The sequence below is a fragment of the Haliotis cracherodii genome, unplaced genomic scaffold (assembly GCF_022045235.1).
Source record: "Haliotis cracherodii isolate W230 unplaced genomic scaffold, xgHalCrac1.p SCAF_9, whole genome shotgun sequence".
Classification (NCBI taxonomy): Eukaryota; Metazoa; Mollusca; class Gastropoda; order Lepetellida; family Haliotidae; genus Haliotis; species Haliotis cracherodii.
Window position 1 is genome coordinate 56,197,689 of NW_027266343.1, and position 17,666 is coordinate 56,215,354.

Consider the following 17,666-nt stretch of genomic DNA (forward strand, 5'->3'; position numbering starts at 1 on the left):
TACAAATGGATATTTGATGAAACTGTATTGCATATTTGTACAGTCATCATCAGTAAAATCAAACGTTAAGCTACAGTTAACAGCAACACACACACACACACACACACACACACATACACCCACCCACACACACACACACACACACACACACACACATACATACATACTTACATATCTACATATATATATATATATATATATATATATATATATATATATATATATATATATACTCCGTGCCACCAATCCCCTTTAAGCTGATGCAGAAATCTAAGCTATGTGTCGCAGTTTATGTTTCATACTGCGCAGTTAAAAAACATTGCGTGGTGAGTAACCGTTATAGGTCATCTCTGCTAGTGTCTATTGTGCTCTATAATGGTTGAAAGTTAACAAAATATCTGATTTATATCTCAAGAAATATGTGCACGTGTTTGTATCATACCTTATGTAAGTTCAGGAATATGTACATCCTTCCTTGTGGACTATTCACAACAAATGATGTTTTCCACACAACTCAAGTTATTAACATGTCCTGCCTTCAAAGATTTTTGACTTATAATGACCCTATTCCTCGATGTGAAGACATACAGATGGAGCTTTCAAAAGCAATATATATTCACCCAGTCCACTTGGAACTCATGAGTTCAACCAACGTTGATGTACGCCATATTCATAATTTGTAGTTTATGTTGTACATATATGAAGTAAACAGATGAGGGAAATAAGGATCAATGTTACACATATTTTATTGAACTACTCTTGGTTCTACATTAATGGATAGCGATAACGCTAGAGTTGTATCTTCGGCTTGTGTAAGCAGACTCTCAGTAGTAACCGTACCCCATACCTGAAAGAGAACACATAATACACATGTAATTAAATAGGATAAAATCAAGATGTGTTCCTTTCATTTAACGTGGGTTCAATTAAATGTTCATCTATGTTAATGGATTGACGGCTTAACTTAAGTGTAACGCCAAACATGATATTAATCAGATAACCTACCAATTCCTTTGCCAAGTCCAATTCCTCCGTACAGTCCTCCCATTCCACCATACAGTCCTCCAAATCCTCCGTACAGTCCTCCCATTCCTGCGTACAGACCTCCCATGCCTCCGTATAGACCTCCCATGCCTCCGTACAGGCTTCCTATACCATAGCCGCCATAGCCAAGGCCACCAAGGCCTCCGTACATGCCCATTCCGTAGCCAATGGGTTTGGCGTAGGTAGCAACAGCCAGACAGGCAACAAGGACGACGATGATCTTCATCATTTTAAATAGCTGTCATAAAGAAATATTTTGAATTAGCGATACATTTAAACAACCAGGTTAATGTATTTGCAAGACGGTATTTCATCCATACAACCGATTACAAAGGTATTATCAATTCAAATTATTATATATGTATTTTGTTTCTACGTTATTATTTTGTTGTTGTTGTTTAACGCCGCATTCAGCAATATTCCAGCTGTATGACGGCTGTCTGTAATAATGGAGTCTGGACCCGACAATCCGGTGATTGACATCATGAGCATCGATCCACTCAATTGGGTAACAATGACTTGCATCAAACAAGTCATCAAGGCTGACCACCCGATCCCGTTAGTCGCCTCAAGCATACTCGCCTTTTACGGCAAGTGTATTCTGCTCCGGATCGTCACGGCGGATAATGCACATATACACTATTTGAATGACTGAGAGGGTAAACATTCACGTGATTCATATATTTATAATACATGTTAATTAATCAGTAATGATATATTGGAAGTTACGCTTGAATGTTTCTTCACATGATCTCCGAATATGGAACATTTGGCGAATATCGAAGCCAAATGTTGTACGCGTGATGGTTCAGGATGTAATAACTGAAATCCTTGTTTCAAAAATATTATGTGAACTTTGGCGAACTTTTTGTTGACGAAAAGAGAGTTGACCGTTGTAAAAAAGTTTGCCGACCTAAACTTAAATCATGGTTGATGTCACCATATGGATAAGCAAGTGATATTACTACAACATTTACACAGTGTCAAATACAGATACTCACATTTAGGTACACAGATCGACTATTGGCAAATGCAGGAAAGTTCAGTGATGAGGTCACTCACCACACTCACGTATATATATATACCTGGTGTATTATGTATTACCTGTGATTGATTAGCCTTGGAATGGCTACTTCCGGGTGGGATCAATGACAAACGTCAATTAACTCTTCCTGAACAAGTAAAGGCGACATAAAATTACCAATTAACATGTGTTTTATCCTTGGGGCTTAAATGTGAGTAGTATTGGGTAACTGTACAAGGAAGAGTGGACATTGAGCCAGCGGGGTTAGACATTCCCGCAATCCCCGGCCTATATAAGAACACAGAAAAAGGCCGTAATCACCAGTTTCGCACAGCTCCATAGTGACAAAGGTTAGTTGACTTGAATTCACATGATTTGTTTAAATTAATGAAGTCGAATTTGTAAATGTATTAAAATGTCAATAAACGAAGGCAAATACTGTTAATTACATTTCTACCTCATGAAATTTCAAATCTGTTCAAAGGTTATTTGTTTTACAATAATCGTATTTCAAATAGAATCACTTGATGGTATTAATGTAACGAAATTAAGAAAGTATATATTCTTTCATGGCAGCTACTGAAAATGATGAAGATTATCGTCGTCCTTGTTGCCTTTCTGGCTGTTGCTGCCTACGCTAAACCCACTGGCTACGGTATTGGCATGTACGGAGGCCTTGGAGGCCTTGGTGGCCTTGGCTATGGTGGCTATGGAATGGGAGGCCTGTATGGAGGCATGGGAGGCTTTGGCTATGGTGGCCTGGGAGGTCTGTACGGAGGTATGGGTCTTTACGGAGGCTTGGGAGGCCTGTACGGCGGCATGTATGGAGGAAAATACGGTGGCATGTACGGAGGAATTGGACTTGGCAAAGGCATTGGTACGTTTTCACTGTAATTTAATTATGTTACCATGACATTAAGAGACATGTATGGTTGCATGAACATTTAATAGACTTGTGTCATTTTTGCATATTGATTTGCTAATTTCAGTAACATGTAATCTGTCTGTAGGTTTGGAGATGGGAGGTGAGGTGTAGGGAGTGGGGGTGGGGGTGGGGGTGGGGGTGGGGGTGGGGGTAGGGTGGGAAGGTGGGGAGGCCTGTATGGAGGAATAGGCCTTTATCGAGACTTGGGAGGCATGCATTGAGGCATGTGTGTGTGTTGATCTGATGATAGGTAAATTGTGAGGAATGATCCCACTGTATGGTGGAAGGGGATATGTGAAGGTAAGGGTCTTTCCTGCATATTGATTTGCTAAATTTGAGTAACATGTACAAAGAACATGTATGGCATGCTGGGGTAGTACAGTAACCATGTCACTGACTCTGGCCAGATACAAGTAATATTTCTCTCTTTCTAATTTCGCCACAGTTCTATTTAAATATATGCATGTTAGTGAACAATTCAGCCATATAGTGACAATCCAATCTTTCAAGGCACTGTTATGACACATTATTGATTAAATCACAGCCATCGATGTACGTCTGTCCTACGACAAGCACGAGGTACTTATAACTGGGAACTAATTTTGACCGGGAATCACCATCGAATCGAAGGAAAAAGAAAGAAGGACCATGAGTTTTGTATTGTTCTTTTTAAACTTGATACCATACTTCACATTACGGGAGCAATCTACAATACAGGGCTGAACCTTCCTTGCTATCAACGTAGTTCTCCCAAGGCGAGTACATGATTTGTTTTGATTAATAGTTGCAATTAACACTATTGTTGGTTAGACAATTACATACGCATCCCTTTATTTATATAGAATGTATATTTCACTTCAGGTATGGGATACTATTGAGGTTGGTGAGACGGCGCCTCAGATCTGCAACAACTTCAGCGCTGATCAAACAAACCTCTCAATGCTTCACGGAAGACAAATACTTTCTTCTCGGATCAATAAAGGACATTTCTACAATGCTTATTATTTTGTTGTTAGTTTCCGTGTTCCAATCATATAATTGTGACCCTTAATTTGCCTTTTACGCCTAATATAATCTTTTTTCTGTGGATAATCGAGAATAATTATCATCTGGCGTTGACGTATTATATGTCACCCAAATCACTCACTGTAAGTTGGAGGCCAAATTGCATATTGTTTGTCTTGATACTGTCCAGAAGTAAAGAAATACTTACTTCCTTACCAAGTATCATATCGACACAAATTCTGATCAACGTTTACCATAAACATGTCACCCTTTGCTGTAACGCCTCACACCAACTGAAGACCCTGGTTTCCATATATGGAATCAGGCCATGGTCACGCGTTGCTATCATCATACTCTCATTTGGCTCGTTTGGAGCATGCTATGGCAATCCCCTTCTTAGCTATATTTTAGGCATGACATGAATTCAGATTTAAAAGACTTTGTATTGTGAATATACTGCTGTTCCCAAATATACCCGAAACCAAAGCTAAACAGGATATATTTACAATTCGAAACCCAGTTGCTTTTGCCTTTATTAGATGCCTGTAACATCATATTATAACACTTTTGTGGATAACGGGTGTCAGGCATAGAAATAATTAGCGTCAGTCCGTAACTAATACATATTGTGTAAGCATAGATAGATACATGTAATGGATATCGGCCGCACTCTCCACTAACGATTTGGTTAGGGGTAGATATCTTGACATCAAGAAAGCGCTTACACGCCAACATATGTACAGTTTCCATTTCATCATTTTGATACAACGCCTATACCTCTGATCCATAAAGCAATACTGGGGTTATTTCAATGTTAAATATTCTCGACAACAGTTCATGGCCAAATTTATCTACTTTACATTATGACTTCAAATGCAAAATACAGCTTTTTTCTTTTGCAAAACTGCATTTTCGAAGCGTCAGGGCCACGGAAGAAATTTCTAGAAAACATAACGCCTAAGAATTTGTAAAAAGATACACACTTGAGTTTAGTCTCTTTGTAAAACCATTTCCTGACAAATGCCCCCACCCCTGCCTTCTTGAACACCAAGAACGTTGTATCCAAATTAACATCTTATCAAAGATCAATGTAATATTTCTCCAAAACATTCATTGGTTTCTGCAATCCCTCGATACTATCTGCTATAATGATAATATCATTTGCGAATAGCAAAATGAAACAAATGCGTCAGATCAAGGTACAACTGGATACCTTTCCTCAATTTGGAATAATAATTAATAAAAATGGAAAATAAAAAGGGACTTCAAACGAAACACTGACGCACTCCACGGGAATACACACACACACACACACACACACACACACACACACACACACACACACACACACACACACACACACACACACACACACACACACACACACACACACACACTCTCTCTCTCTCTCTCTCTCTCACGCACGCACGCGCGCACACACACACACACACACCACACACATACACACACACTCACACATACTCACTCACACACACTCACACACACATTTGCATTGAACAGTGTTTTTGGTGTCGTATCCCATACAGGTAGACATATATCAGTCTTTGGATCTAGGCCACGGCCGTCGTCCTAGGCTATAACAGACAACCCCTGGGTATCCCCTCTGTCGCTCTCACTTGGGCGAAGAGGCATTCGTCCCTCGGCCCCATGGTATCGGCGTTTCGGTGATCCCCGGCGTGTAGTAGTGAATTCTGAATTCATCATTTTCAAGGACATAGATGTCGCCATTTATCACTAGTTTTTCATAGGAGAGATAAGTTGCCTTATCGCTTTTACATGCATCCAGCACGTGAGGGATAAGCCCCGCCCTTATCTTTCTAACTCTCTCTTCTATGCCATTAACTATTCCTCTTCTTTATCAACAAGAGTTTCCAATTTGGATATTCTTTCTTCAAATTCAACGTTTTCCGACCTCAGCTTAAAAAAATAATGATTGTATCAAACTTTCTATTAAGTTTACCAATTCCCGATCTGATAAGTTTTATCCGTTCAGTGGCATCATCCTGGTAGTGGATTAGAATCGCTGTTCCTCGAGTTAACATCGTGCTGAAGTAGACTATCTAGTTGCCTTACTCCACTCTCTCTTATTTGCCATAAAATGTTCCTCTTCTTTATCAACAAGAGTTTTCAATTTGGATATTCTTTCTTCAAGCTCAACGTGTTCCGACTTGAACTTAAAAAAATAATGATTGTATCAAACTTTCTTTTAAGTTTACCAATGTCAGATCTCATAAGTTTTAAACGCTCAGTGTCATCTTCCTGGTTGTGATTAGAATCGTTTTTCCTCTTGTTAACGTCGTGCTGAAGTAGACTATACAGTTGCCTTACTTCGGGCACCCCAACTGACACTTCCCCGACCCCGCGGGCCTTGGTTTAACTTCAATTCAGAACATACTTGTAGGAGTCATGGTATGACGAGCTCAAATATTGTTTTCTTATTATTTGATAAACAAATGGATGTTGTTACAATTTATCATAGTTTGTTATAGGAGAAATAAGCTGCCATATATATTCGTTTTCACGTGCATCCATCACGTGAGGCATAAGCCCCGCCCTTATCTTTCGAACTATCTCTTCTATGCCATTGATTGTTCCTCTTCTTTTTCAACAAGATATTCTTTCTTCAAGCTCAACGTTTTCCGACCTCAACTTAAAAAATAATGACTGTTTAAAATTTTCTTTTACGGTTACCATTGCCCGATCTGATGTTGTGACAATTTATCTTATTAAAGGAAATGGGTACAGCGTATTGCATTATGTTGGGCAAGGTACAAGTGTACATGTTCTCCATCTTATGTGTATACGTAAACTACGTGGCGTCCTATTCGTGCAAAAAATACAAATGGATATTAGATGGAACTGTATACTTGGACAGTCATCGCTTTAAAAATGAAATGTTAATCTACAGTTAATAGCTCAACAGCATATAAAATATAATGATGATTATTTACGTGTCATATGAATAATGTTTATGTTGTATCTTTCGCCTTACCAACGATCCCTTTTTTTATCGATGAAGAAATTTGTCATAGTTTATGATTCATGCTGCGCAATTAAATTGTAGAATAAAATGACCACACATCAACCCTTACAAGTCAACTCTCGCGAATGTTTTTTGAGCTATGTATTATAGTTAAAAGAATACAGGATATCTAATATATATCTCCTTAAATATGTTTTCGTGAGTTTTTATCAGACCACATGTAAGTTCAGGAATACGTATATCCTTCCTTGCAGATTATTCACAAAAGATGTTTTCCACACAACTCAAGTTATTAACATATCCTGCCTTCAAGGATTTCTGTGTTATAATGGCCCTATACCTCGATGTGAAGACATACAGATGGACATTTAAAAAGTAATATTAATTCACCCAGTCCACTTGGAACTCATGAGCTCAACCAACGTTGATGTACGCCATATTCATAATTTGTAGTTTATGTTGTACATATATGAAGTAAACAGATGAGGGAAATGTGGATCAATGTTACACATATTTTATTGAACTACTCTTGGTTCTACATAAATGCATTGCGATAAAGCTAGAGTTGTATCTTTGGCTTGTGTAAGAAGACTCAGTAGTAACCGTACCCCATACCTGAAAGAGAACACATAATACACATGTAATTAAATAGGATAAAATCAAGATGTGTTCCTTTCATTTAACGTGGGTTCAATTAAATGTTAATCTATGTTGATGGATTGACGGCTTAACTTGAGTGTAACGCCAAACATGATATTAATCAGATAACCTACCAATTCCTTTGCCAAGTCCAATTCCTCCGTACATTCCACCGTACAGTCCTCCCATTCCACCATACAGTCCTCCAAATCCTCCGTACAGTCCTCCCATTCCTCCGTACAGACCTCCCATGCCTCCGTACAGACCTCCCATGCCTCCGTACAGACCTCCCATGCCTCCGTACAGGCCTCCTATACCATAGCCGCCATAGCCATGGCCACCAAGGCCTCCGTACATGCCCATTCCGTAGCCAATGGGTTTGGCGTAGGTAGCAACAGCCAGACAGGCAACAAGGACGACGATGATCTTCATCATTTTAAATAGCTGTCATAAAGAAATATTTTGAATTAGCGATACATTTAAACAACCAGGTTAATGTATTTGCAAGACGGTATTTCATCCATACAACCGATTACAAAGGTATTATCAATTCAAATTATTATATATGTATTTTGTTTCTACGTTATTATTTTGTTGTTGTTGTTTAACGGCGCATTCAGCAATATTCCAGCTGTATGACGGCTGTCTGTAATAATGGAGTCTGGACCCGACAATCCAGTGATTGACATCATGAGCATCGATCCACTCAATTGGGTAACGATGACATGCATCAAACAAGTCATCAAGGCTGACCACCCGATCCCGTTAGTCGCCTCAAGCATACTCGCCTTTTACGGCAAGTGTATTCTGCTCCGGATCGTCACGGCGGATAATGCACATATACACTATTTGAATGACTGAGAGGGTAAACATTCACGTGATTCATATATTTATAATACATGTTCATTAATCAGTAATGATATATTGGAAGTTACACTTGAATGTGTTCACATTATCTCCGAATATGGAACATTTGGCGAATATCGAAGCCAAATGTTGTACGCGTGATGGTTCAGGATGTAATAACTGAAATCCATGTTTCAAAAATATTTTTGTTGACGAAAAGAGAGTTGACCGTTGTAAAAAAATTTGCCGACCTAAACTTAAATCATGGTTGATGTCACCATATGGATAAGCAAGTGATATTACTACAACATTTACACAGTGTCAAATACAGATACTCACATTTAGGTACACAGATCGACGATTTGCAAACGCAGGAAAGTTCAGTGATGTGGTCACTCACCACACTCACGTATATATACACCTGGTGTTATGTATTACCTGTGATTGATTAGCCTTGGAATGGCTACTTCCGGGTGGGATCAATGACAAACGTCAATTAACTCTTCCGGAACAAGTAAAGGCGACATAAAATTACCAATTAACATGTGTTTTATCCTTGGGGCTTAAATGTGAGTAGTATTGGGTAACTGTACAAGGAAGAGTGGACATTGAGCCAGCGGGGTTAGACATTCCCGCAATCCCCGGTTAATATAAGAACACAGAAAAAGGCCGTAATCACCAGTTTCGCACAGCTCCATAGTGACAAAGGTTAGTTGACTTGAATTCACATGATTTGTTTAAATTAATGAAGTCGAATTTGTAAATGTATCAAAATGTCAATAAACGAAGGCAAATACTGTTAATTACATTTCTACCTCATGAAATTTCAAATCTGTTCAAAGGTTATTTGTTTTACAATAATCATATTTCAAATAGAATCACTTGATGGTATTAATGTAACGAAATTAAGAAAGTATATATTCTTTCATGGCAGCTACTGAAAATGATGAAGATTATCGTCGTCCTTGTTGCCTTTCTGGCTGTTGCTGCCTACGCTAAACCCACTGGCTACGGTATTGGCATGTACGGAGGCCTTGGAGGCCTTGGTGGCCTTGGCTATGGTGGCTATGGAATGGGAGGCCTGTATGGAGGCATGGGAGGCTTTGGCTATGGTGGCCTGGGAGGTCTGTACGGAGGTATGGGTCTTTACGGAGGCTTGGGAGGCCTGTACGGAGGAATGGGAGGCCTGTACGGCGGCATGTATGTAGGAAAATACGGTGGCATGTACGGAGGAATTGGACTTGGCAAAGGAATTGGTACGTTTTCACTGTAATTTAATTATGTTACCATGACATTAAGAGACATGTATGGTTGCATGAACATTTAATAGACTTGTGTCATTTTTGCATATTGATTTGCTAATTTCAGTAACATGTAATCTGTCTGTAGGTTTGGAGATGGGAGGTGAGGTGTAGGGAGTGGGGGTGGGGGTGGGGGTGGGGGTGGGGGTGGGGGTAGGGGTAGGGTGGGAAGGTGGGGAGGCCTGTATGGAGGAATAGGCCTTTATCGAGACTTGGGAGGCATGCATTGAGGCATGTGTGTGTGTTGATCTGATGATAGGTAAATTGTGAGGAATGATCCCACTGTATGGTGGAAGGGGATATGTGAAGGTAAGGGTCTTTCCTGCATATTGATTTGCTAAATTTGAGTAACATGTACAAAGAACATGTATGGCATGCTGGGGTAGTACAGTAACCATGTCACTGACTCTGGCCAGATACAAGTAATATTTCTCTCTTTCTAATTTCGCCACAGTTCTATTTAAATATATGCATGTTAGTGAACAATTCAGCCATATAGTGACAATCCAATCTTTCAAGGCACTGTTATGACACATTATTGATTAAATCACATCCATCGATGTACGTCTGTCCTACGACAAGCACGAGGTACTTATAACTGGGAACTAATTTTGACCGGGAATCACCATCGAATCGAAGGAAAAAGAAAGAAGGACCATGAGTTTTGTATTGTTCTTTTTAAACTTGATACCATACTTCACATTACGGGAGCAATCTACAATACAGGGCTGAACCTTCCTTGCTATCAACGTAGTTCTCCCAAGGCGAGTACATGATTTGTTTTGATTAATAGTTGCAATTAACACTATTGTTGGTTAGACAATTACATACGCATCCCTTTATTTATATAGAATGTATATTTCACTTCAGGTATGGGATACTATTGAGGTTGGTGAGACGGCGCCTCAGATCTGCAACAACTTCAGCGCTGATCAAACAAACCTCTCAATGCTTCACGGAAGACAAATACTTTCTTCTCGGATCAATAAAGGACAATTCTACAATGCTTATTATTTTGTTGTTAGTTTCCGTGTTCCAATCATATAATTGTGACCCTTAATTTGCCTTTTACGCCTAATATAATCTTTTTTATGTGGATAATCGAGAATAATTATCATCTGGCGTTGACGTATTATATGTCACCCAAATCACTCACTGTAAGTTGGAGGCCAAATTGCATATTGTTTGTCTTGATACTTTCCAGAAGTAGAGAAATACTTACTTCCTTACCAAGTATCATATCGACACAAATTCTGATCAACGTTTACCATAAACATGTCACCCTTTGCTGTAACGCCTCACACCAACTGAAGACCCTGGTTTCCATATATGGAATCACGCGTTGCTATCATCATACTCTCATTTGGCTCGTTTGGAGCATGCTATGGCAATCCCCTTCTTAGCTATATTTTAGGCATGACATGAATTCAGATTTAAAAGACTTTGTATTGTGAATATACTGCTGTTCCCAAATATACCCGAAACCAAAGCTAAACAGGATATATTTACAATTCGAAACCCAGTTGCTTTTGCCTTTATTAGATGCCTGTAACATCATATTATAACACTTTTGTGGATAACGGGTGTCAGGCATAGAAATAATTAGCGTCAGTCCGTAACTAATACATATTGTGTAAGCATAGATAGATACATGTAATGGATATCGGCCGCACTCTCCACTAACGATTTGGTTAGGGGTAGATATCTTGACATCAAGAAAGCGCTTACACGCCAACATATGTACAGTTTCCATTTCATCATTTTGATACAACGCCTATACCTCTGATCCATAAAGCAATATTGGGGTTATTTCAATGTTAAATATTCTCGACAACAGTTCATGGCCAAATTTATCTACTTTACATTATGACTTCAAATGCAAAATACAGCTTTTTTCTTTTGCAAAACTGCATTTTCGAAGCGTCAGGGCCACGGAAGAAATTTCTAGAAAACATAACGCCTAAGAATTTGTAAAAAGATACACACTTGAGTTTAGTCTCTTTGTAAAACCATTTCCTGACAAATGCCCCCACCCCTGCCTTCTTGAACACCAAGAACGTTGTATCCAAATTAACATCTTATCAAAGATCAATGTAATATTTCTCCAAAACATTCATTGGTTTCTGCAATCCCTCGATACTATCTGCTATAATGATAATATCATTTGCGAATAGCAAAATGAAACAAATGCGTCAGATCAGGGTACAACTGGATACCTTTCCTCAATTTGGAATAATAATTAATAAAAATGGAAAATAAAAAGGGACTTCAAACGAAACACTGACACACTCCACGGGAATACACACACACACACACACACACACACACACACACACACACACACACACACACACACACACACACACACACACACACACACACACACACACACACACACACACACACACACACACACTCTCTCTCTCTCTCTCTCTCACGCACGCACGCGCGCACACACACACACACACACACACACATACACACACACTCACACATACTCACTCACACACACTCACACACACATTTGCATTGAACAGTGTTTTTGGTGTCGTATCCCATACAGGTAGACATATATCAGTCTTTGGATCTAGGCCACGGCCGTCGTCCTAGGCTATAACAGACAACCCCTGGGTATCCCCTCTGTCGCTCTCACTTGGGCGAAGAGGCATTCGTCCCTCGGCCCCATGGTATCGGCGTTTCGGTGATCCCCGGCGTGTAGTAGTGAATTCTGAATTCATCATTTTCAAGGACATAGATGTCGCCATTTATCACTAGTTTTTCATAGGAGAGATAAGCTGCCTTATCGCTTTTACATGCATCCAGCACGTGAGGGATAAGCCCCGCCCTTATCTTTCTAACTCTCTCTTCTATGCCATTAACTATTCCTCTTCTTTATCAACAAGAGTTTCCAATTTGGATATTCTTTCTTCAAATTCAACGTTTTCCGACCTCAGCTTAAAAAAATAATGATTGTATCAAACTTTCTATTAAGTTTACCAATTCCCGATCTGATAAGTTTTATCCGTTCAGTGGCATCATCCTGGTAGTGGATTAGAATCGCTGTTCCTCGAGTTAACATCGTGCTGAAGTAGACTATCTAGTTGCCTTACTCCACTCTCTCTTATTTGCCATAAAATGTTCCTCTTCTTTATCAACAAGAGTTTTCAATTTGGATATTCTTTCTTCAAGCTCAACGTGTTCCGACTTGAACTTAAAAAAATAATGATTGTATCAAACTTTCTTTTAAGTTTACCAATGTCAGATCTCATAAGTTTTAAACGCTCAGTGTCATCTTCCTGGTTGTGATTAGAATCGTTTTTCCTCTTGTTAACGTCGTGCTGAAGTAGACTATACAGTTGCCTTACTTCGGGCACCCCAACTGACACTTCCCCGACCCCGCGGGCCTTGGTTTAACTTCAATTCAGAACATACTTGTAGGAGTCATGGTATGACGAGCTCAAATATTGTTTTCTTATTATTTGATAAACAAATGGATGTTGTTACAATTTATCATAGTTTGTTATAGGAGAAATAAGCTGCCATATATATTCGTTTTCACGTGCATCCATCACGTGAGGCATAAGCCCCGCCCTTATCTTTCGAACTATCTCTTCTATGCCATTGATTGTTCCTCTTCTTTTTCAACAAGATATTCTTTCTTCAAGCTCAACGTTTTCCGACCTCAACTTAAAAAATAATGACTGTTTAAAATTTTCTTTTACGGTTACCATTGCCCAATCTGATGTTGTGACAATTTATCTTATTAAAGGAAATGGGTACAGCGTATTGCATTATGTTGGGCAAGGTACAAGTGTACATGTTCTCCATCTTATGTGTATACGTAAACTACGTGGCGTCCTATTCGTGCAAAAAATACAAATGGATATTAGATGGAACTGTATACTTGGACAGTCATCGCTTTAAAAATGAAATGTTAATCTACAGTTAATAGCTCAACAGCATATAAAATATAATGATGATTATTTACGTGTCATATGAATAATGTTTATGTTGTATCTTTCTCCTTACCAACGATCCCTTTTTTTATCGATGAAGAAATTTGTCATAGTTTATGATTCATACTGCGCAATTAAATTGTAGAATAAAATGACCACGCATCAACCCTTACAAGTCAACTCTCGCGAATGTATTTTGAGCTATGTATTATAGTTAAAAGAATACAGGATATCTAATATATATCTCCTTAAATATGTTTTCGTGAGTTTTTATCAGACCACATGTAAGTTCAGGAATACGTATATCCTTCCTTGCAGATTATTCACAAAAGATGTTTTCCACACAACTCAAGTTATTAACATATCCTGCCTTCAAGGATTTCTGTGTTATAATGGCCCTATACCTCGATGTGAAGACATACAGATGGACATTTAAAAAGTAATATTAATTCACCCAGTCCACTTGGAACTCATGAGCTCAACCAACGTTGATGTACGCCATATTCATAATTTGTAGTTTATGTTGTACATATATGAAGTAAACAGATGAGGGAAATGTGGATCAATGTTACACATATTTTATTGAACTACTCTTGGTTCTACATAAATGCATTGCGATAAAGCTAGAGTTGTATCTTTGGCTTGTGTAAGAAGACTCAGTAGTAACCGTACCCCATACCTGAAAGAGAACACATAATACACATGTAATTAAATAGGATAAAATCAAGATGTGTTCCTTTCATTTAACGTGGGTTCAATTAAATGTTAATCTATGTTGATGGATTGACGGCTTAACTTGAGTGTAACGCCAAACATGATATTAATCAGATAACCTACCAATTCCTTTGCCAAGTCCAATTCCTCCGTACATTCCACCGTACAGTCCTCCCATTCCACCATACAGTCCTCCAAATCCTCCGTACAGTCCTCCCATTCCTCCGTACAGACCTCCCATGCCTCCGTACAGACCTCCCATGCCTCCGTACAGACCTCCCATGCCTCCGTACAGGCCTCCTATACCATAGCCGCCATAGCCATGGCCACCAAGGCCTCCGTACATGCCCATTCCGTAGCCAATGGGTTTGGCGTAGGTAGCAACAGCCAGACAGGCAACAAGGACGACGATGATCTTCATCATTTTAAATAGCTGTCATAAAGAAATATTTTGAATTAGCGATACATTTAAACAACCAGGTTAATGTATTTGCAAGACGGTATTTCATCCATACAACCGATTACAAAGGTATTATCAATTCAAATTATTATATATGTATTTTGTTTCTACGTTATTATTTTGTTGTTGTTGTTTAACGGCGCATTCAGCAATATTCCAGCTGTATGACGGCTGTCTGTAATAATGGAGTCTGGACCCGACAATCCAGTGATTGACATCATGAGCATCGATCCACTCAATTGGGTAACGATGACATGCATCAAACAAGTCATCAAGGCTGACCACCCGATCCCGTTAGTCGCCTCAAGCATACTCGCCTTTTACGGCAAGTGTATTCTGCTCCGGATCGTCACGGCGGATAATGCACATATACACTATTTGAATGACTGAGAGGGTAAACATTCACGTGATTCATATATTTATAATACATGTTCATTAATCAGTAATGATATATTGGAAGTTACACTTGAATGTGTTCACATTATCTCCGAATATGGAACATTTGGCGAATATCGAAGCCAAATGTTGTACGCGTGATGGTTCAGGATGTAATAACTGAAATCCATGTTTCAAAAATATTATGTGAACTTTGGCGAACTTTTTGTTGACGAAAAGAGAGTTGACCGTTGTAAAAAAATTTGCCGACCTAAACTTAAATCATGGTTGATGTCACCATATGGATAAGCAAGTGATATTACTACAACATTTACACAGTGTCAAATACAGATACTCACATTTAGGTACACAGATTGACTATTGGCAAATGCAGGAAAGTTCAGTGATGAGGTCACTCACCACACTCACGTATATATACACCTGGTGTTATGTATTACCTGTGATTGATTAGCCTTGGAATGGCTACTTCCGGGTGGGATCAATGACAAACGTCAATTAACTCTTCCGGAACAAGTAAAGGCGACATAAAATTACCAATTAACATCTGTTTTATCCTTGGGGCTTAAATGTGAGTAGTATTGGGTAACTGTACAAGGAAGAGTGGACATTGAGCCAGCGGGGTTAGACATTCCCGCAATCCCCGGTTAATATAAGAACACAGAAAAAGGCCGTAATCACCAGTTTCGCACAGCTCCATAGTGACAAAGGTTAGTTGACTTGAATTCACATGATTTGTTTAAATTAATGAAGTCGAATTTGTAAATGTATTAAAATGTCAATAAACGAAGGCAAATACTGTTAATTACATTTCTACCTCATGTAACGAAATTAAGAAAGTATATATTCTTTCATGGCAGCTACTGAAAATGATGAAGATTATCGTCGTCCTTGTTGCCTTTCTGGCTGTTGCTGCCTACGCCAAACCCACTGGCTACGGTATTGGCATGTACGGAGGCCTTGGAGGCCTTGGCTATGGCGGCTATGGAATGGCGGGCCTGTATGGGGGCATGGGAGGTCTGTACGGAGGCATGGGAGGCTTTGGCTATGGTGGCCTGGGAGGTCTGTACGGAGGTATGGGTCTTTACGGAGGCTTGGGAGGCCTGTATGGAGGAATGGGAGGCCTGTACGGCGGCATGTATGGAGGAATTGGACTTGGCAAAGGAATTGGTACGTTTTCACTTTTTTCACGTTTTCACTGTAATTTAATTATGTTAACATGGCATTAAGAGACATGTATTGTTGCATGAACATTTAATAAACTTGTGTCATTTTTGCGTATTGATTTGCTAATTTCAGTAACATATAATCTGTCTGTAGGTTTGGAGATGGGAGGTGAGGTGTAGGGGGTGGGGTGGGGGTAGGGGTAGGGTGGGTAGGTGGGGGTGGCTTGAGGTTTGTTCGCAATCTTCTACTCTCAATACATACAATGATTGCCGTTGTTGCCTGTCTGACTGTTGACTGCTACCTACGACAAACCCATTGGCTTCGGTTTGGACGTGCACAGAGGCCTTGGTGGCCTTGGCTATTTAGGCTAAGGTAAGGGAGGCCTGTATGAAGGAATAGGCCTTTATCGAGGCGTGGGAGGCATGCATTGAGGCATGTGTGTGTGTTGATCTGATGATAGGTAAATTGTGAAGAATGAACCCACTGTATGGTGGAACGGGATATGTGAAAGTAAGGGTCTTTTCTGCATATTGATTTGCTAAATTTGAGTAACATGTACAAAGAACATGTATGGCATGCTGGGGTAGTACAGTAACCATGTCACTGACTCTGGCCAGATACAAGTAATATTTCTCTCTTTCTAATTTCGCCACAGTTCTATTTAAATATATGCATGTTAGTGAACACTTCAGCCATATAGTGACAATCCAATCTTTCAAGGCACTGTTATGACACATTATTGATTAAATCACATCCATCGATGTACGTCGGTCCTACGACAAGCACGAGGTACTTATAATTGGGAACTAATTTTGACCGGGAATCCCCATCGAATCGAAGGAAAAAGAAAGAAGGACCATGAGTTTTGTATTGTTCTTTTTAAACTTGATAACATACTTCACATTACGGGAGCAATCTACAATACAGGGCTGAACCTTCCTTGCTATCAACGTAGTTCTTCCAATGCGAGTACATGATTTGTTTTGATTAATAGTTGCAATTAACACTATTGTTGGTTAGACAATTACATACGCATCCCTTTATTTATATAGAATGTATTTTTCACTTCAGGTATGGGATACTATTGAGGTTGGTGAGACGGCGCCTCAGATCTGCAAGAACTTCAGCGCTGATCAAACAAACCTCTCAATGCTTCACGGAAGACAAATACTTTCTTCTCGGATCAAT

General features: G+C 39.4%; 5 protein-coding genes across 5 annotated transcripts; 2 read left to right on the forward strand and 3 right to left on the reverse strand.

Moving 5' to 3' along the window:
- Positions 1 to 824: 824 nt before the first annotated feature.
- Positions 825 to 1,273, reverse strand: LOC139452051 (neuropeptide-like protein 31). The gene is made up of 2 exons (XM_071233349.1): positions 1,006 to 1,273; positions 825 to 847 (listed from the first exon to the last, which is right to left on the reverse strand). Exons 1-2 carry the CDS (start codon positions 1,271 to 1,273, stop codon positions 825 to 827), a joined length of 291 nt encoding a protein of 96 aa, XP_071089450.1.
- A 1,380-nt stretch (positions 1,274 to 2,653) lies between these two features.
- Positions 2,654 to 3,104, forward strand: LOC139451999 (ctenidin-1-like). Its single transcript, XM_071233279.1, has 2 exons — positions 2,654 to 2,945; positions 3,079 to 3,104. The coding sequence occupies exons 1-2, from the start codon at positions 2,654 to 2,656 to the stop codon at positions 3,102 to 3,104; spliced, it is 318 nt and encodes a 105-aa protein (XP_071089380.1).
- A 4,490-nt stretch (positions 3,105 to 7,594) lies between these two features.
- On the reverse strand, positions 7,595 to 8,076 carry LOC139453430 (ctenidin-1-like). Its single transcript, XM_071235123.1, has 2 exons — positions 7,776 to 8,076; positions 7,595 to 7,617 (listed from the first exon to the last, which is right to left on the reverse strand). Exons 1-2 carry the CDS (start codon positions 8,074 to 8,076, stop codon positions 7,595 to 7,597), a joined length of 324 nt encoding a protein of 107 aa, XP_071091224.1.
- Positions 8,077 to 9,430: 1,354 nt separating this feature from the next.
- LOC139452000 (shematrin-like protein 2) lies at positions 9,431 to 16,657 on the forward strand. The gene is made up of 5 exons (XM_071233280.1): positions 9,431 to 9,743; positions 9,856 to 9,872; positions 14,598 to 14,831; positions 16,172 to 16,481; positions 16,632 to 16,657. Exons 1-5 carry the CDS (start codon positions 9,431 to 9,433, stop codon positions 16,655 to 16,657), a joined length of 900 nt encoding a protein of 299 aa, XP_071089381.1.
- On the reverse strand, positions 14,401 to 14,882 carry LOC139453325 (ctenidin-1-like). Its single transcript, XM_071234992.1, has 2 exons — positions 14,582 to 14,882; positions 14,401 to 14,423 (listed from the first exon to the last, which is right to left on the reverse strand). The coding sequence occupies exons 1-2, from the start codon at positions 14,880 to 14,882 to the stop codon at positions 14,401 to 14,403; spliced, it is 324 nt and encodes a 107-aa protein (XP_071091093.1).
- Positions 16,658 to 17,666: the final 1,009 nt, after the last annotated feature.

Bases quoted from the DNA above. Each gene is read 5' to 3' on its own strand.
- LOC139452051 (XM_071233349.1), bottom strand. From the start codon at position 1,273: ATGATGAAGATCATCGTCGTCCTTGTTGCCTGTCTGGCTGTTGCTACC. The intron at 848-1,005 runs GTAGGTTATCTG...GTTCTCTTTCAG, and splicing joins TGGACTTGGCAAAGGAATTG to GTATGGGGTACGGTTACTAC.
- LOC139451999 (XM_071233279.1), top strand. From the start codon at position 2,654: ATGATGAAGATTATCGTCGTCCTTGTTGCCTTTCTGGCTGTTGCTGCC. The intron at 2,946-3,078 runs GTACGTTTTCAC...ATCTGTCTGTAG, and splicing joins TGGACTTGGCAAAGGCATTG to GTTTGGAGATGGGAGGTGAG.
- LOC139453430 (XM_071235123.1), bottom strand. From the start codon at position 8,076: ATGATGAAGATCATCGTCGTCCTTGTTGCCTGTCTGGCTGTTGCTACC. The intron at 7,618-7,775 runs GTAGGTTATCTG...GTTCTCTTTCAG, and splicing joins TGGACTTGGCAAAGGAATTG to GTATGGGGTACGGTTACTAC.
- LOC139452000 (XM_071233280.1), top strand. From the start codon at position 9,431: ATGATGAAGATTATCGTCGTCCTTGTTGCCTTTCTGGCTGTTGCTGCC. The intron at 14,832-16,171 runs GTAGGTAGCAAC...CTTTCATGGCAG, and splicing joins CCGTAGCCAATGGGTTTGGC to CTACTGAAAATGATGAAGAT. The intron at 16,482-16,631 runs GTACGTTTTCAC...ATCTGTCTGTAG, and splicing joins TGGACTTGGCAAAGGAATTG to GTTTGGAGATGGGAGGTGAG.
- LOC139453325 (XM_071234992.1), bottom strand. From the start codon at position 14,882: ATGATGAAGATCATCGTCGTCCTTGTTGCCTGTCTGGCTGTTGCTACC. The intron at 14,424-14,581 runs GTAGGTTATCTG...GTTCTCTTTCAG, and splicing joins TGGACTTGGCAAAGGAATTG to GTATGGGGTACGGTTACTAC.